Source organism: Cavia porcellus, unplaced genomic scaffold, assembly GCF_034190915.1.
Source record: "Cavia porcellus strain 051 isolate PalLab524CR breed Dunkin Hartley unplaced genomic scaffold, mCavPor4.1 scaffold_29, whole genome shotgun sequence".
Lineage (NCBI taxonomy): Eukaryota > Metazoa > Chordata > Mammalia > Rodentia > Caviidae > Cavia > Cavia porcellus.
In genome coordinates this window covers 30717972-30738646 of record NW_026947512.1, presented here as the reverse complement: position 1 = coordinate 30738646, position 20675 = coordinate 30717972, and the positions used below count along the sequence as shown (strand labels likewise).

General features: G+C 34.6%; 1 protein-coding gene across 2 annotated transcripts; it reads left to right on the top strand.

Moving 5' to 3' along the window:
• Positions 1 to 2758: 2758 nt before the first annotated feature.
• Rgs1 (regulator of G protein signaling 1) lies at positions 2759 to 6868 on the top strand. Of its 2 annotated transcripts, XM_003474860.4 has the most exons (5): positions 2759 to 2939; positions 3306 to 3386; positions 3805 to 3866; positions 5080 to 5243; positions 6002 to 6868. In XM_003474860.4, exons 1-5 carry the CDS (start codon positions 2803 to 2805, stop codon positions 6185 to 6187), a joined length of 630 nt encoding a protein of 209 aa, XP_003474908.1. In that variant the 5' UTR covers positions 2759 to 2802; the 3' UTR covers positions 6188 to 6868. The 2 variants fall into 2 exon arrangements, with proteins under 2 accessions (XP_003474908.1, XP_063095795.1); XM_063239725.1 differs by lacking the exon at positions 3306 to 3386 and having other exon boundaries at positions 2760 to 2939.
• The last annotated feature ends 13807 nt before the right edge of the window (positions 6869 to 20675 follow it).

Here is a 20675-nt window from a genome sequence, read left to right as displayed (position 1 = left end):
TGTATGATGCTACAGTGGTGGATCATGTCATCATATAGTCCTGATAGTAGACAGCATTAAGAGTGAGTTCTAATGGAAACTACAGGTTGATTAATTATGGCAAAGACACCACGTTGATGATGAGGGATGCTCCGGCTGGTAGAATATGAGTCACGGTAATGGTAGGAAGAGGTGAGGGCTCTATATTTTCTACTCAATTTCACTGAGTCTAAAGCTGCATTAAGCAAAGTTTATTTATTTAAAAAACACAATATTGGGGGCTGGGGATTTAGCTCAGCGGCGTAAGTGCCTGCGTTGCAAGCACGTGGTTGTGAGTTCAATCCCTGGTCCCGGTTTAAAAAAAAAAACATAATATTAAGACTACGAAAAGTAGATGGAAAAATAAAAATGTGTGTGTGTGTGTGTGTGTGTGTGTGTGTGTGTGTGTGTGTGTGTGTAAGTCACTGTTTCTTCTACTGGAACTTTTTTTTTTTTCCCTGATGATACTGAGGATTGAACCCAGAGCCTTTTGGACTGAAGTACATTCTCAGCTGCTTTTGATTATTTTTTTTTTAATTTTGAGACAGGCTTTTGATAAAACACCTTGGCTGGTTTAAATTTGTTAAACTTATTCGGCCCATAAATTGTGTTCTTGCTTTTGTTTCTTATTATGCTAATTAACATTCAAGCAAACTATTGTTTCAGAAATGTACCAGGAAATTATCAATATATTGGATTATTATAGTAGGTCATTCAAAATAACCTTTAAGTTACTTTTCTAACATAATTTACAGATAGTTATCTAGATGAGTAAAGTATTATTAGATAAATAAACTTGAGCAATGCTGAATATTTTAACAGGAAAGTAAATATGAAACCACAAGAAGTGTACAAACGTCTCTGTATCATCAATGCAGTGTCTGTACTCCATCAGCTTTGTGTGGTCACTTCCAAAGTGGCTGTTTCATTTCATTTCACTATTTTGTTAATATATCACATTATTTTCCTAACATTAAATGATAGTGTTACAAAAAATACGATTGTTCACATGACTGTGTATGAGTTTTACAACATGGTAAGATATGTTTCCTTTCGAATATTGCTTATCTTGCTGATAGAATAAGGATTAAAAAACTAATATTTTGCTCTTTATCATTTCTACCTAATACTATCAGAAGTCTCTCTAAAAACTATCTTTTCAGAGACAAAATCCAAAGAAGGTTTACATTAAACTGTGAACCCTATAAGTAACCCATACTATCAATATAAATTCTTTAAAAGCTTAAATTGTACTAACTGCTCTACTCTGATAAACTATTAATCATTTTTTGAATTTGAGTTTTAGATTTTAACATCAATAAAAGTTATACTGTACATCACTAGAGATACTGCCAAAATCTGAAGGATCATTTACCTAAGTAACAAAAATTACTGGCCTAATCAAATGAACTCTTATTTTACCTTGTGGCTTTATTTGTGATGCTCTTTAATTATTTAGTATCAATACACTCATATAAGGACTGATAAAATATAAAGTATGTGTAGAAATTTTTAAAATTTATTGGTAAAAGACACATTGCCATTAACTCCACTGAAAATATCTCCTCTTGCTTGGAGCACAACTATCTTTCTGGCCACTTTCTGAAGTAGTTCTGGAAGTCCTCTTTTGTGTTTTCACTAGACGTGATGAAAATTACCATAAATCCAGCTGCAGAGAGCTGTCCAAAGGAAAGGCAGGCTTGTAAAAATATCATCATGTGTTTTCATCCACCTCATTCACTGAGTCTAGCACCATGAGACTTCTGGCTCTTCCCGAAAGTCAAAACGATCACAAAAGTCAAATATTCTGAATCAAGACATCACGGCACACATAACTCTTAAATGCAAACTTTGAGAACTGCTTCAGAAAGTGGCAAGAATGATAAGTGTGTTCAGAGTGAGAGGGAGTATTTTGAGGGAGTTTAATAGCAATGTGTTTTCTAGTATAATAATGTTTTAAAAATTTAACCATTTACTGAACTATATTTTGTGCTCACACCGCATACACTATGATACCGTCTGTTATGAATATACCAAGTCTGTGTATGAATTATACTTTTACGTTTACTTAGCTATAGGTATTTTTAAATTTTACTTTGATTTTTTCTAAATATCCAAACCATTGTAGTTTGACATATTGATTATATTATTAATAGATGATTTTTAAAATGTGCTGTTTATAATACATCAACAGTGAAACATTTAGCATATACATGGAAAATCACTAACATTAAAATTTTTGCCATGAAAATAAGCTATGAGAGTCAAAGACAAGGTAAAGATAATCCCTCATATCTCTCCTTTCTATCCTATAGAAAGGGCTAGGGGTTTTGGGGGTGGGGGCTTTTTGAAATACTATCATCAACCAAGGACAATCCAAAGCATTGAAGGAAATATAACTCTAATGTTGAGTGATACCACACAGCAAATGAAACGTTTTATTGGAATATGCATTTTTCTACCACAAAGAAGGACATTTCCCCCAAACCAAAGACTGACGGTTACTAATGCTTTAAACGTGTGATATGTGTATGTGCTTCTGTATGTTTAATTTTCTTTTTAATCAAATGACCCGCTTTCATTTGGTTAAGTTTCAACCACAAAGCATCACAGTACATTTTTTTTTTCAAAATACACGTCACAGCACATGAAAAAAGGAGGAACTTCAGTGTCTGTGGTAACATCACTTGATAAACAGCCTCCTTTGAACAGCAAGCGCCTGGCTGTCTTTGCTATATAAAGCAGCAGAGACGTTGGCTAACAGACACTTGCTTCGAGAGGACCATGAGAGCAGCAGCCATCTCCACGCCAAGGCTGGACAAAATGCCAGGAATGTTCTTCTCAGCTAACCCAAAAGACTTGAAAGAAACGGATCACCCATTTTTAGAAGACAAAACACAGAAAAGGAGACCAAGAACTTTGTAAGTTCATTTAGTGTTTCACTTAGCTTGTTTTAACGGCAGAGGGGCTATATATTATGAATGGAAGAGAATTGAGTACTTAGTTCAACCAGATCATAGCAATTACCTGTCGTGAGTTGTAATTACCTGATGTAAGATCCAGTAATACTAAAAAGTAAATCATATTATAGAATTAAATTATGTGAGAATATTTCCAGATGCTGACTTATAAAAATGACTCTATATTAATATGGCAAAATATTATCAACTATTTTTATTTTTTGCCTTTCTTTGGAGACATTTACCATGTGCTTATGTGCTTTTCTTTTGACAAATAAAATGAATTCTATTGAAGATACATGAATAATCACTTTTGGCCTTTTGTAGTGGAATGGACATGAAAGCTTACCTGAGATTCATGATGCCACATCTGGAATCAGGAATGAAGCCTTCCAAGTCCAAGGACATGTATGTACATTGATAAACTGAATTATCATTATCATTCAGAAGAACAGCCTAAGCATTAGTTCTGCATCCTAGAGATTAATACTTTATTTCTTTTAGGTAACATGCCAAATAAGATCAGAGTACATTACTACCAATGTAAATACAAATATGTGTGTGCATATGTTTACTATTTGCTTTTTGCAAATAGTAAAATTTTTTTACAAACATATTTTATGTATTTGTATTGTTTCAAATTTATTTGCAGATTAACTTCATAATTGTGGTAATTCTAAGGAATTTTGCATACATAAATGTTAATAAAACTTATTAGAACTAAAGTCATAGTTTATGAAATTATCAAAATGCATCAGTCGTTCTCATTTCATTTTGGTTTACATAAAAACATTTTACTAATTTATGTAAATTTTTTCTCCTATAGACTTTCTGCTGATGAAGTAATGCAATGGTCTCAATCTCTCGAAAAACTGCTTGCCAACAGAAGTAAGTGTGCATTGATTACTGGGTGTTTCTATTTTTAGCTCAATACCCTAACAGATTGAATGGCTTCATTTAAACAGTATTTTGAGTAGGGTATTATAAAAAATGTTATAGGGTGGTTTTCCTACAGTCACTGATACTCCAGCAGAGTATGTCTTCTTTGTAATATAACATTGACCTTGCACTCAATTTTACCATTGTCCTTTAGACAAATCTGCCAAAGCAGTCCTTATAGAACAAAGTAAGATTATGCTAGGGTTCTGAAGTTTAAAGTTTTAAAAAATAAAAACAAATATTTAAAACATGAGAACTACCATTTTGAAAGCTGCCTAAATATATTTTGTATTGTTGGATATAAAGACCAAGATTATTTCACTGGATTACTAAATTATCTTTCCTAGATTCATTGTCTCTTATTTATCTCACCTTTATATGGCAAGCATTTTGTAGGCACCAAATTTTCAAAAAGAAAGACAGTATTTTAATAGCACAAAGGTGGTCAACATGAAGGAAGTAACTGCATTATACATAATATGATACATATCACAACATAGATAAAAGAAGTTTTATACAGTCTTGTGAGAATTTTCTGATGAAAGAATGAAATCACTTGCCTTCCCGTCATTGATATTGCCAGTCTAGTAGGTTTGGAACCTTGAAAGATAGGCTCATTCTCTTTTCCCCAAAACATTATAAGGATCTTTCTTTGCGTATCAAATAATTCAAGCTTGTACATCCCTCTGATTATTAAACTAGCTGTCCAAGTCATCTAAACAAATAAATGGCATAGAAATGGCCCATATAATTACTGGCAATGTAGCTCATATGATCAGTATATCAGGTACACAGGTGATATACAAAGGTCTAACGTGACTGGATGAGGAAATTATATGTTTGTGCCTTTTCCATAATGTCCTTGTAATACTCTAAACTCTGGCTAACACGTTGGTATCTATTCGATGGAAGCAAAGTACAATTATGTGGCCATTCTATACAGCTATGTGACTGTGAACAAGTTTGGTTCCAGATTCTTCTTCTATACATAGGAAGAATTTCTAAGGCCCTCCGCTCTCTACATACTAAAACTCAGTTATTTCCAAGTAGTTCCATTGTATTTACTTGTGTAGGCTAGGATAGTATTTTTCTTGCAGTTTTTTCAAGGGATTCATTTCTGTTTCAATTAATTAATTATCTCTTTCCTTCCACTTCTTTTTAGCTGGTCAAGATGTGTTTGGAAATTTCCTAAAGTCTGAGTTCAGCGAGGAGAATATCGAGTTCTGGTTGGCTTGTGAAGACTATAAGAAAACAGAGTCAAATCTTTTGCATTCCAAAGCAGAGGACATATACAAAGTATTTGTACACTCAGATGCAGCTAAACAAGTGAGTACTTAGTTCAGGATCATTTATCTATAAAAGAATTTAGCTAAAGAAATAACGGTCAATATATATTAAGATCAATTCCTTGCAAATGCCATTTTACCTCTATATATTTAGGTCTATTCATATAGGTCAGTGCAATAGTAATATAATTCTTATATTGGTGAAGATTTCATCACAGAGAAAGAAAAGACTGATTTTGTAAAACTATCTCATATGATGGGGGTGGGGAAATGAGAACAGGTATTATGGGCTGGAACTGCATGTTTGGGAATCCTAAATGAACTATTTCTTACTGGATAAAAATAAAATGCAGACTGTTGTCATACATACAGACATGGTTTTGCAACCATCTCTATTAAGTCATAATGCTGACCTTCCAGTAAAATAGTCTTAGTCCAAGCATAAAATAGCTGCACTAAGAGCCCTCTCACATAGTAAATTTTAAAGATCCATGTCACTCTTTTCTGTTTCATGTACCACCTCATACTGCCTTGTAAGTGCCTTGTAATTCATGGAAATGTACTACGTTTCCCATGTCTGTCTCTTTTGCATCTTCCAGTTACACTATGAGAAAAGTTGGAGCAAACACTCTTCTTGATGTCTTTTTATCTGTCACACTTGTTATAGGACTGATTCAGAATAGGTATTCAAGAGACAACAGATTAGATAAAGATTTAAAACCACTTTCTGGAAATGTTTGAAAAAGAAACATCATAAAATTTGCCACAAGTATATATTAACTAAGAATTTCTTTTTAGATCAATATTGACTTTCACACGCGAGAATCTACAGCCAAGAAGATTAAATCACCTACTCCAACATGCTTTGATGAAGCCCAAAAAGTCATATATAATCTTATGGAAAAGGACTCTTATCCCAGGTTCCTGAAATCAGATATTTACTTAAATCTTCTAAATGAACTTCAGGCTAGTAGCCTAAAGTGACTGGTTTCTGAATGAAGGGAATTGAAAGATGGTATCAAGGACAGAAGAGATGTGCACCAGCGTGGCTGCCTGGGTGACTCGTCAGTTCCAGAGGAAGAATAAGTGACTCAGAATGTGTGGACATGGAAGTTATGCAGGCACAGGACCAAAGAAGCAGAAACAAAACAAAAACTGAGTGACTAGTTAAAAAACGATGATATCATGGCACTGTCACAAGATATAGCTGACCTCTCTATTAGAAAAATCCCTCAGAACTGACAAAACCGGGTAACACTGGTTATCCAGAAAGTGTGAATAAAACTTTGAGGCTGATTACAGAATTCTATAAGCTTCAAGTTCAACTGACACTTATGCTATATACTATTATATAAACATTGTATGTGCTGCTGAAATCTCCTTATACCTGTTTCAAAAGTATTTTATGTATTTAAGAGTCATCACTATTACTGACACAAAAATTTTTGTGTCAACTGTATTTGGTTTGGAAGTAATGAAGAGAACAATGTGTTTAACTTAAGCTAATGCCCAAAAAACTAGGAAGTTGGAATAAACTTGTAAAATAAATTATCTCAGTGTTAATAAACATGGATTTTGTATTAAAAGTATATGGAAATAAGAATTGTTCAGATTTCATTGATATTAAGATTTTTCTCTGAATTAAAAGAACTCTATTAATAATAACTTTTTGTGTTAAATTGGACAGAATTCATGTTTTGTCCTACTCTCATCAAGCATAAAAATTAAACAAATGTGACCTCATGTAGTCAAGCTTCAAACCAATAAGAAATTAATGAAGTCTTCTAAACAGTGATGGAATGGTAATTTTGAGAAGCAATTCAACTATATTTTATTGTAATTTAAAGGTTATAAAAATCAGATGCATTTTCACAGTCATTATTCATAGAAATGCTGTAACAGCTGAGAATCAGATTAAAGCATTAGCTCCTAAATTTATCTAATTCTCAAAATTACTCACAATATTAAACCAGTTTTGGGATTATATCGCAGATTAACTAAATCAGAATCTCCAAGTGATAGAATATGGGAATCTATACTTAAAAGGAGATTCTCTTGATCTGATAATCCAGGAATCAAGGGCCAGTCATGGTACCAGTGTTCTTCCTACTGTGCAACACTGCCACCCGCTGGCTGGGAGGCATTTCTTAAATCATTAAAGTCTACAGTAGCCCCAAAGATCATCTATTTAGGAAAATAAGATCTCTCTAAACAACTATCTACAGACAGCAGGAAAATAATCAATAGGAAGATAGTCTAAAATAGCTTATTCAACTATATCTACCTACATGTCTTTGCCTCACACCTTATACAATAATCAATCATCCCTACCCCACAATGAACCCCTGTGTGTAGTTACCAGAAGTTTGCCTGCTTTTTAGACAATTGCAATGAGAAAGAGAAATATGTAGATCTAGTATTAAAAGCATTACTCTTGAGTCTCCACTGAATAGTCTGAAGTAGCTCTACGTTATGTTTTATTTCATGCTTTAGCAAGCCATACTGCGAAAGAATCTTGGGAAGGGAATTCAGTTTAACCATGTCCACTATCCTCCTCACATCTCTCCCTTTACTCATCCCACCATCAAATTCTGCCCATCCTCCTTCTATAGCTTGCCACAGCCTGCAGTTGATACATTGCCTGCTCATTATTATTCCTTCTATTCCCATCCAGGTGCTCATTGTTTGTCAACCCACATGACTTACTCTTTCTTTTTTAAGCCTCTACTTTGTAAATTATCCTCTAAGTAGTGTCATCCATCACCCACTAAAATACAGATTTGGCCACATAGTTTCCTATGACATATAAATTGAAAAATAAATGTCCCTTTCTGGGATTCAAAATGCTTCCAATCTGACTTTTACAGTATAAATTCCATTATACTCCTACCTACCTTGACGTCAAATTGGAATTATTATCTTTTCCTTTGTAGGAACCTCAAAATATGTATGGTTTAAATCTCATTTCACCATCGCCAGGTTTGATTAATCTCTAAAACACCTTTTCCTAACTCCTTCCAGTTTTAAAAGGCCAAACAATTCTTCAAGGTCCAGATAAACTAATTTATCTATAAAGACTTTCTGTGACAACTTACACCATTATGTAGTTATTTTCAAGGTATAATGGAGATGAACTGAAATCTACAATAAACATAAGACACTCTATCCCTATTTTAAGAATTACTGTCACATTAAATAGAGTCCAGGCCCTTGAGACTATGAGGTGCAAGCAGTCCAACTCTCCAACACAATCCTGATCATAAAATGAGGACTGCTGGCTTTTGTCTAAATAAATTGTCATTTTAAAAAGTCACGCAATTCTATACAGAATATCAAAACTACATCTAAGACACTATTTCATTTTGGAAAACAGTACAGTCATGGTAATATAAAACCATTGAAAATATTATTTTCTTTCCATTAGTATTTTTGTTATGCTGTATCTCATAATACTACCCATAGGGACATGAACAGTATAATTGACATATGCTGAGGCTGAGATTCTCAGCATACGGAATATGCTCTGTTGTGATACTGAAAAAGAAGAAATAAACATGTATGGATAAAAATTCCTTCAATAGTTTTTATTTAAGTTTACCTTTCTCAGACTTCCTTTAGAGAAAGCTAGAGATTACAAAGGTTAAACTGACAATAATGATGTACCTCATAATGTCTAATAAAAATTAAAAACATACTCATTTAATCCACTTGGATAAATTAATACTTAATTTGCTTTGTTTTTTAGATATACAAAAGGGATATATTATTCTAGTAGGATTTTTTCAAGAGTTACTGTTAAAACTAAAAAATTCTGAAATATATGAGGAAAATCAGAGTAAAAATGATTTAAAATGCCGTAAATATCAATTGCAGTACAGAGTTGTGGAAAGTTTTTTCAAAACTAAGATGAAACAACATCCACCAAATAAGAATTACAAATCAGCTGCAGAAGTAATTCCATTCTTTCGGTTGAGTATCTACCTAAAACTGTATCATCCCAAGGGTAAATGTTATCTTACCCTATATCTAGCCTCGATGAAATTTTTCTATAAATAAGACAGTTTCAAAGATAGTACCAAATATGAATGTTTCTGTATATTTTGTTAAAAAATAAGAAGACGATTTTTGCTGTGACTTGTATCTAAATTCCCTCCCCCACTATCAAAGCCTCATGTGCTCATAGGTGGGACTTTTTAGAGCTGGCTGGATATGGGCCATTTGATACTGGGATTCAGGGTGGATGATACTAAATTAGTCCATTGTCTGAGATTAGCATAGTTCTGGGTATGGATAATGGAAGCCTCAGCCTAGGATGAATGGCCCTGATCAACAGATTTGTAATCCGTCTGAAATGTAAAGGGGGCAAAGGAAGGCAGGATTGCTGTTTGTTGAGTACGGCTGCTTCTCCCTGTCTTGCTGTAGACTGTTCCTTCTCTGCAATTTCCGTCTGTCATGCTGTCCTTGGAACCAGCTGACCATGGGCTGAATCTCTACAAACGATGAGCTGAAATTAACCTTTTCTCCTTTAATTTGTCAGTTAATCTTGGTTTTATCCATACAGGAACAGGGAATATGTTTCTGTTTTGTACAGTTTTCTTAATAGTTTTTCAGTGTACTATAATTTTCTTTATATTTCCTTAGTTAGGTTATTCTTAAATATCTAATTTTTTGAAGTAACTGTAAGGGGGAATGTTTCCCTGATTCTTTTCCTGAAAAATTCATCGTTAGTGTACAGGCACACTATTGATTTTTGTGTACTATTTTTATATCCTACCTCTTTGCTAAATCTATTAGTCTTAAGAGACTGATAAGAAAAGAGAAAATTGGATACTACATAAGAGATGTGGATTGATTCAACAGGAAAAAATAACAACTGTAAATATATATACTGAATGTTGGCATACTCAAATTCATGAAACAAAAACTACTTGACATAAAAGGACAGATAGACACTAATACAAGAGCAGCAGAACATTTCACCAAAAAAAAAGTTAACAAAGAAATGTCAGAGTTAAATTGCACCAGTGAACAAGTCAGTGTAACAGATTTTACAGAGTATTCAATCTAATAATAACATATACATTTTTTTCTCGGTAACAAAGAGCACTTTTTGCAAGTGCTCTGTGTTACTGAGGTAATAAACATTTATTTAGGTAATAGGTAATATTATTACCTAGTATGTTAGGTAATAAAGCTTTCTTAAATAAATACAAAATAATAGAAATAATCTTCCAAATATTACTAGATCATAGCAAAAGGAAAGTAGGAATTGACAGCAAAAGGAATCACCGAAACTACACAAGCACATGGAGTTTAATATATTATTTAATAATCAATGGATTATAGAAGAAACACGAGAACAAATTAAAAGATCAAAGAGCCCAATGAGGAATGATGGAAACACAACATACCAAAACCTATGGAACGCGATGAAGGCAGTTTTATAAGAGGGAAGTTTATCATTTTGAATATGCACACTAAATAGAGTGATCACAAGTATCTTAAGGTCCTAGAGAAACAAGAACAATACAAAGGTAATAGAAGGAAAGAAATTATGAAGACCAAAGCAGAAATTAATGAAATTTTGACTTAAAATAAAACAATACAAAGGGTCAATGAATCAAAGAGTTGATTCTTTGAAAGGTCAAAAAGCATCAGTAAACCATGTCTTAGGCACATTCCTGTCCCTGGGACACAACACCTGATACTCACAATTTATAGGAAAGGTTTATTTTGATGTATGTTTTCCACCTAGAGTTGACATCTCTAAGACAGAAACAGGATGGGTAGAGGACTGTGGGGGAGGAAAAAATGCTCAACCCATGGCAGCCAGAGAGCAGAGAAGAAAGTAAGGAGCAAAAGCATTAATCCACTGAGGGGTGTAGCAATCCAGTGATCCAGTCATCTTCCAAAAGCCCTGCCTCTGAACCCAGGAGACATTGTGGATGCACTCTAGATCTAAACATACCAAAAGAAGGAAAGAAAAAATTCATGCCAATGGAATTAGAAATGAAAAAGCGAATTCACAACTGAAACTGCTAAAGTTCAGAGGATTATAAGAAATTATTTCAAAAACTTATGCTCTAATACAGAAGAACCTAGAAGAACTGAAGAAATTCCTGGACATGTATAGATTGCCAAAATTGAACCAAGGAGATATAAAAATCCTGAGTAGACCAGTAACAAGCAATAACTTAAAGGCAGTAGCAAAAATACTATCAGCTAAGAAAAGCCCAGGTCTGATGAATTCACCTTAGAATGTCACCAGAACTTCAAGGAAGTTTTAATACAATATTTCTCAAAGTCTTCTATGAAATTGAAAGGAAAGGAACACTGTCAAATTCATTCCTGGAAGACAGTATTATCCTATATCAAAACCAGAGAAAGATTTATCAACAACAATAACAAAACTACAGGCCAATTTCCTTAATGAACGTAGATGTAAAAATACTGTCTGCCTGGAAAGTGTGAAATCATGAGTTTAATTCCTGGTACGCTCCCAAAAAATGGAATTCTCAATAAGATACTGGCAAAAAAATGTACCATCATTTTAAACATCATGCATCATGACCAGGTTGGCTTCTACAGGGGCTATGAAAATGAAGCATTAAAAAATGGTGCAACATACCCAAATAAATATAATACATCACATAAACAAAAACAGAGACAAAAATCACATGAGTGTCTCAATAGATGTAGAAAAATATTTTGACAAAATTCATCGTCTACTCAAGATGAAACCCTGATGCTAATAGGCATAAAACACTTTACCTCAAACTGAAAAAAGCCATTTGTGACAAATGTGGGAAAATTGAAGGCACTTTCCCTAAAATCAGAAAAATAAAAAGGTGTCCACTTTTATAACATATGATCCATATAATACTAAAAACTTTAGCCAGCAAAATCAAGTAAGAGAAGCAATAAAGAAATCCATATAGAAAACAGAGAAGTCAACTTGCTTTTATTCACAGATGACATAATGCTTTACACAGAGGATTCAAAAATTCCATTAGAGAAATTTTTCTTCTTGTAAGTTCATTAACTCAGATATTTTGTTATGACAGAAAATTGACTAACAGTAACCTAGAACAGATGTCTCAAAAGCAATGTAGTCCATTACAAAGAATGTGAATTTTACCTTTTATCATAGACAATCACAAAAGATTTAAGAAAGAGAAACATTGTTTTTTTATTTTTTTTATTTTAAAGAAAATAAAACAGAACAAAACAAATCAGAATAGAACAACGCAAGAAACACAGGACTTCAAAACAAGAAAACAGGAAACCAACAATGTCTACCATAATGCTTCCCATTTTCTTCAAAATAGCTGTCCATATCTTCACATATATTGAAATAAAATGATAGAAAGGCACCAAAACAAATCAAAACAAAAGAATGAAAGCATTATGGAATTTCAAAATCAGATAACAGGAAATGAACAGTGGTTACTATAATGTCTCGTTTTCTTCAAAACAGTCATCTATACTATCACGCATAATAAAATCAAATAAAACACAACAGAATAAAACCAATCAAAAAAGAATAAAAGCATTATAGGATTTCAAAACAAGATGATAGGAAATAAATAATGGCTACCATAATGCCTTGTTTTCTTCAAAACAGCTAGCTGTTAATATCTTCACACATAGTAAAATCAAACAAATCAGAATAAAACATAAGAATGAAAGCATCACAGGTCTTCAAAATAAGATAAGAGAAAACCAACAATGATTACCATAATACATCCTGTTATATTCAGAATAGCTACCCATACCATCAGACACAGTAAAATCTAGCAAATCAAGATAGAACAAACCAAACCTAACAAAATTGTGAAAACAATACAAGAGTTCAAGAAGAAACAACAAGGAATTAACATTCATTATCACCTTCTCTTGGGTGTTTTCTCTAGTATCACTTTCTTTTTTTGTTGTTTCTTTTTTTTGTTTTGTTTTGTTTTGTTTTTTGTCTTTTTCCTTTTTATTGGTACCAGGGATCGAACTCACGACACCTGCTTACAAGGCAGATACTTATGCCGCTGAGCTAAATCCCCAGCCCCAAGCAGGCAGTCGTGAGTTCGATCCCTGGTACCGGTAAAAAGGAAAAAGACAAAAAAACAAAACAAAACAAAAAGAACCTCGTATCACTTTCATAATATCTATTGTGCTTTCAGGCTCCCACTAACTCCTTCCGTTTTTTATGGTAGGGTTAACCCTTATGAGTTCAAACCATTACACTCATGAACATGATTTCCATTTGTATCCATTTACCTATAAGAGCCTCGAGACTATCCTACTATATACTGCCTGAAAATATTATATTTTTTTTATCCATTCTGCAGTTGATGGGCAAATTACCCTTTCTTTGTTCTGGTCTCCTGTCACATGGAACAATTATTTTCTCTCCTTTGATTTTCAGTCTATGAATTGCCTTTCAAATTAAATCTATTTCTTATATACAGTATACCAAGGACTCTTGTTTTTTGATCCACCCTCCCTGTTTCTTTTTATTGCTGAATTGAGGTCAACTATATTAATTGTTAAAACCAGCATACATTTGTTTGTCTCTGCCATGCTATTCTCCTGTTTTGGCCCTCCAGTTTTCCCCTTCATTCAATTGTCTGTCCTGTTTAGCGATCCTCCCCTGCTGCTGTTCCCCGAACCATGGTCATCTTTATCTCTGTCTAGAATATCTTTCAGCACTCTCTGTAGGGTTGGTTTGGTGGTCATAAATTCCTTCAGTTGTTCTTTATCATGGAAGTATATTATTTTTCCATCAATTTTGCAAGATAGTTTTGCAGATCTGGGTTGGAATTTGTTTCCTTTCAGGATTTGAAACATTTCACTCCAAACTCTTCATGACTTGATGGTTTGTGCTGATAAATCTGCCATGATTCTGACTGGTTTTTCAGTATTGGTGAACTATTTCTTTTCTCTAATAGCTTTTAATCTTCTGTTCTTGTTTTGAATTTCTAGGACGCCGATTACTATACTATACAACAGGTTGTAGATTTATCTTGGTTATGGCTAGTAGGAGTTCTATATGTCTCACTTATCTGAGTGCCAGATCTTTTTCCATGTTTGGGTTATTACTGCTATTACTTCTGTAAATAGCCTTTTAATTCCATTTGTGTTGACCCCTGCTTCTTCACTGATACCCATCATTTTAAATTATGTTTCTTTGTGTCTTCTTGAAGCCATTGTAATGTTATTTCCTGGCTCCTTGTTATTTTTAAGGGAGCTAGCTGTAATCCTATCTTCAAGGTTTGAAAGTCTATCTTCAGCCTCTTTCAAGTAATTTTGAGAGCTTTCGATTGACTTTTTAGTTTCCTGGTTATCTCTTTGAATCTGTTTCGTGAATTTTAATTCTTTTCTATGTTGTTCATTCAAGGTTTCCATCATTTTCCTATGTTTTTTAAAAAAATCTAAGTCTTTTTTAGATATGCTGAGCAATTCTTTCATTATGTTTGTGATTTCTTCTTTTACCTGAAAATTATTTATTTGATTACTTTTATAATCTCATGAAGTTGTTTCTTTACTTCAGTTGCTATCCTCTCAGAGATTTCAGTTGTGAGACTTCTATTTTCTTTCATGACTGTATCTCCCAGAGTTGTCCTGCGTGGGCTGGAGGTCTGTGATTGCCTTTTGCTCCTTCATTTTGACATTCTCTGAGTCCTCCCAACAAACTGGCTGTGGGGCCTCAGGCACTTCCCACATTGGCTGTCCCTCCCCAGTATAGGGAATGCAACAGGCATTTTAGTTGCTCTGACCCCATGTACACAAGGAGGTAGCAGGACATAGGAAGGGCTTCTCTAGATCCATGCAGCTACACGGTAGCTTCCACTATAGCCAGGGTTGTATGATAGTGGAGCTGTGTCTCTCAGCCGCATGTCTACATTGGGACTCCTGTGATGGTGGCAGATACACAGGGGTGTGTTTGTCTGATTCTCCCTGTAGGTCTGATGGTCTATTCATAATTATAAACATAAAACTATCAAAAGTAATTATAATTCAGCATGACCAATGCATCTAAGAGTACACTCTGATTAAATATAATTGTTGGTCTGGGGACTTAGCTCAGTGTCACAAGTGTCTGCCTGGCAAGCACAAGATCATGAGTTCAATCCCTGGTACCAAAATAAATAAATAAATAAAATTTAAAAATAAATGTAATTGTTTTATTTATCCAAATTGTTATTTTGTTTGTTCATCCACCTGCTAATCTGTTTTAATAATTGGCTAAAGAAAATGTAGTTGCTTCATTAAAGATTATTTGAGTTCATAATAACTTAATTTTACTTTTCATTTTTGCACCTATAAGTTTCTAGCTCTTTAAGACTTTCTTTTTTTTTTTTTTTTTTTGTCTTTTTCCTTTTTACCGGTACCAGGGATCGAACTCACGACTGCCTGCTTGCAAGGCAGGCGCTTATGCCGCTGAGCTAAATCCCCAGCCCCAAGACTTTCTATGGAAAACCATTGTATAGGTTTTCAGAGTAGCCAAACTCACTTAAAACAAGATGAGGTTAAAAAAAAAAAAAAAAAGCTAGTTGCAAACCTAACATAAGACTTGAAAATACAGTTTGGTAACACAAGGGTTATGTATGATTATTTTAATAGATTTGTTTTGTGGATTAGCTTTCAAATATTCTGTATGTTCTACTTAAGGTGGTTTATAGATAAATGGACACTCATGGCATTAGCCCAAATCTTTATTGTTCATTTGGCTTAACAGTGAGCTAATTTAAATTGGTTGGTAAGAGTAAAATGTCTTTAAAATTGGTGACATATTTGCATCCAGGTTGTTAACTAATCAAGATGATATTTATCTTAAAAATCATTTTATAAACACAATATCCATTGCTTTTTGTGTATGATAATGTCTTAGTTGCTTTCCTTATTGCTGAGACAAAACCCAAAAAACCAGTTATTTCAGCTCACAGTTTGTAGACCTTTTAATCCACAGTCAGCTGGTTCTAAGGCAGGATGGCCTGGCAGAGGGGCACTGCCAAGAAGAAATATTTTGTGGCATAGCCGACAGAAGACAGTAAGTAGAAAGCAGTAGAGAAGGAACAGCCTCTCCTTTTATCCCTTTCATACTATCTACTTTTAGGGTAGAGTCATTAATATTTATGGTGGGGGCACCCTTAATCCCACCATCACACTACTAATCCCAGTGTCACACAGTCACAAAAAGCCCCACCTATGCCCACACGATTCTTTGGGAGGATATAAAGATGCAAGACATAGCATTATTCCCCTGGTCTCTAAAAGACTCATGCACATCCTTTTACCCGACAGGCATTTAGTCCATCTTTAAGAGTTGTTAAAGTCCCAACAGTTTCAGCATTGCTAAAAGGTCCAAGACCAAAGTTTTCTCAGAGATTTAAAGCAAACTCTTACCTGAAAGCTCCCTTTACAAATGAAAAGAAAGTTAAAGACTTCCAACATACAATGATGTAAGATGAGCATTCTCATTCCAAATCAGAGTATAGAGAAGAATAGACCAAAGCAGGTCCAAAATCCAACAAGGGAAATGTTACATCCCATAGTTCCATGTCCAGCAGACTGTTGGCAAGATGTGAACTCCAAAGGGTTTGGGTAGCTCTGCTCCTACAGCACTACAAATAGCTATAGCTCCTAAGGCTTATCTCTTGGACTGGTTTTGCTCAGTCCTTACAGCTCTCCTCAAATAAACAATCTTCTCTTCTCAGACAACTCCATTGCCCTGGAAAAAAAAAAAAAACAGAGCAACTTCTCCATTACAATCTGCCTTACTCGATTCTCATATTAGGCAGAGGTTATCTATATAACCTTGCGATGTTCTATGAGATAGAGCTGCTTGGGAAACAGCATGAAAGTTATGGATGAGAATTATGTGTAAAAAGTTTATTTCATATATAACTTAGATTAGAAAATTTCACAAAAAAAAAACAGGAAAAAGGAGGTGAAGATTTAGAAACAAGAAAATAATAAATGATGGAAAACTTTGCAAGTGATAAAATCCCACATAAGAGCAAACTCCCCACACAGCATATATTTTCCATTCAATTTTTAAAAGACATTTAGAGCTGCATGTAGAGTTATATATGCCTAGCCAATATAAATACTTTGAGATTAAAAATGACCAATTATTAAGTGTAAGTCATAATTCCAAGTAACTGTAATGTATGTCTGGAAAGCATGCCTGTGGTTAACTTGGAATTCACAGGGTGTGAGTTCAGTGAATACCAGGAAAACTGAGGTATGGACTCATTAGGGCCAATTTCTCAGGCAGATCCAATAACTAACTTATGAAATAATTTATCCTCTGAGAGGGGAGTTTTGTGGTGCACAAATCTGGTCTAAAAACAGGACAAAGATGGTATAGGAGGAACTACTTTAAGTAAAGCATGTGTCTGAATTCATACTGTCCTCTGATGCAGCTCCAGAATCTGAAGAAGAGAAGAAGAAAGTCACAAACACTAACAGGAAAAGTTCTCTGAACAGTCTGTAATTCTTTGAGCACACACAGGTACAATGTATTGCTCAAGTGATTGTGAAGCAATCTCCCAACTTCGAGTTAGAATTACATCACTGGCAAGACAAAGCATACTGAATTGAAAATCAAACCACTCTATCTTGAAAAGAGAAGAACCTGAAGAGGTGGTTTGCCTCAGTAGGTATCACCAACCCTGCTAGGAAACATTTATAGAAGCCTAATTCCTAATGGAACTGTGGTGGTCCTGGAGGGGCTTCCGTGGGATAATGTCCTCTCTCTTAGAAAAATAAAATGAAAAGATTAAAGTTGTGATCAAAATATTTCTGATATAGTAAGTCTGGGAATATTGCATTTGGAGCCAAAAGACTTGCTAATTTAGTATAGAATTGAATCAACTCATTATTGAAGTAATGTTGGACTGGAGCCAGGTTCTCCTTTTGAGGAGCCTGCCTAAGTTTGGAGAAAGCACAGAAAAGTCAGACTGCAGAGAGTCTCCTTCATAAAATGAAGAGGAGACGAGGATATCTGGCCAAGGGCAAGATGAATGTACAGTGGGTGAACGTACAACAGAAAAGAAAAACGAGTACAGGTGTAGCCTCAATACCAAATAGAGTGAAGGTGTTCAAGGGAATGCCATCCCACTGACCTCCTTTGGTAAGTTTTCCCCAGAAAAATTCCTCCAGAGCCCTACAATAGCTGTTTCCAGATGCAGGTGAACTCTATATGAAGCAATTACAGGTGCTATAGGGACAATAGCAGATTATGTGGTATACAACCTTCTTCAGGACAGAAGTGCTCATTTTCTTAGAATTCTGGGTTTTGTGCTTCTCACAGTTCACTGATGGGTTATACTTCAGGAACTGCACAGGCCTAGCAAAACTGTCTTGTCAGAATGACCTCTCCCATTTAGGTGCAGCATGCAGTCATTGACAGGGGCCAGTGATTTGGTCCCTTAACCTCTACTGGGTCAAACCTCAGACTGTTCCAGCTTCAAAGCTGCTAGGATCATCTGAGATTATGGATGCAGCATATTAGATATTTGTTTAGGATGCATAGCCCACCTACTTAGTTAATAAAGGATGTAAATCAGGCCATACACTTAGAATAGTCTATAGTATAATAAAACAAAATAAGACAAAACTATTTAAGGAGAATATTTGTTCATTATTTCCAACAAACATTTATTAAGACTAGTCCACAGATGGGCACTAGTTTGAGTACTGTTAGCAGAATACATAATCTACATCAGTATGATACAAACTTGATCTGGGTGATGGCAGGTGCACATCTAAGTAGGAAGATGAAAAGTCTGCACACTAATTATACTCTCATGCATCATTTCCTTGACTCTAGAACACCACTACAAAGATACAAAGAGTTACTATTATCCCAAGTTTATAGACAACAACTCAAGGTTGAGCAAAGTAAAGCAATTGACTCAATTAGTGGCAGAATTACTTTATTTATTAGTTTGTTTGTTTGTTTGTTTGGAGTAGGAAGTATTCATTGAAAGATAGCTTCTGTCTAAGAGAGACAGAAGGAGGTCCCTAGTGACCTGCCTGGGGAGTTTTATAGAGTAAAATCATGAGGTGAGGAACATGTAAACTGAGATAAAACTATAGTTATCTCATAAGATTACAAATATAGTTGCTTATGTAATATTGATCCAATGGAAAGATCATAACGTGGGTGTGAGGTGGAATAAAACTATGATCGATCAATGAGTGTGAATATAGTCACTTAGGTAATATCGATTAAATGGAGATCAAATGAGGAAGCAAGACAGGTAACAAGTTCATATGGGATGAACAAGGACTTTCCTGGAAAGGTGGGTTAAGGAGCTTTTGGTCCTTTTGCTTTACGTTCCCCCTTTATGTTATAATATGGTAAGTGTTCTTTGTCTGGATGATAGTAGATGGCATATTTTCTGTCATCATTGAAAGGAATGTCTATTTTATAGTAGTTAACCACTTAAAATTTTTTATTAACTTCTTAGAATTCTTCACTTAAAAACATTTAATTCTGAATTATGTTGGATACCATCTGTTAAGTTAATCATTTGAGCTTTATAGTAAGACTAACTGATTATTTTTGACTCATTTTTTATGTATTTCCCACTATTGTCAAATTTTTGGCTCACTGAAGGATGCCTTCCAGATAGTAATCAACCTCAAAATTTAAAAACCGTAGAATTCTACTTTCAACATACTAGATTCTAAGGTTAAGCTTTTGACTAAGAATCCTACAGTGACTTATGGATCATCAGAGAAGGCTTACTTCCCAAGGCAAGGGAAAATGTATAAAATATGATATATTTTAAATATCTTAATCCCCCTAGGAGCTGTTTGGCAATTTCAGTTTACATTCCACTGACCAGAAAAGAAAATCAGAAAAACTGCTACTTCTGAAACTAGAGATGGAGAAATATAACTGATGCTGATTTGAGGTAAGAGTTACCAGAGAGAGTTGTTGATCAGTTAGTCATCGTTGACAGGGATATGGAGCCCACTTCCTTGATTATCTGAGGACATTTGCTCAGAAAACAGGCTAAAGAATGTTACTAGTCAGTGACAACACACAAAAGATAGGAAAAGGATGATAAAAATACTAGCTGGATAGACAAAACTGGCCAAAATGATAAGAAACACAGAAAATAAAAAATGTGATGAGCTTCGGGAAATGTAAGGTGCCTCTGAGGAGCCATCTGACATGTACAGTTGTAAAAATACAGCTGGTCAGGGATTCATAGTAAACTCATTTAAGTCCTAAAACTACCTTAAAACTAATGTGAAGCGTCTGGTTCCATTTTAAAAGCAAATAAAGGCCCCGAGGATAGAATAGAAGCAGGGGAATCAAGAAAAGAAAATGGAAATCAAGACGGGCAGAAAAGAATAAAGTCCAGTAACTGTCCCTTCCCAGGAATCTGACTGCACTCTTTTCTGGCAGCACGACACCAAGTACCACCTGACACAAGAGCAGCCACCTAGTGGAATA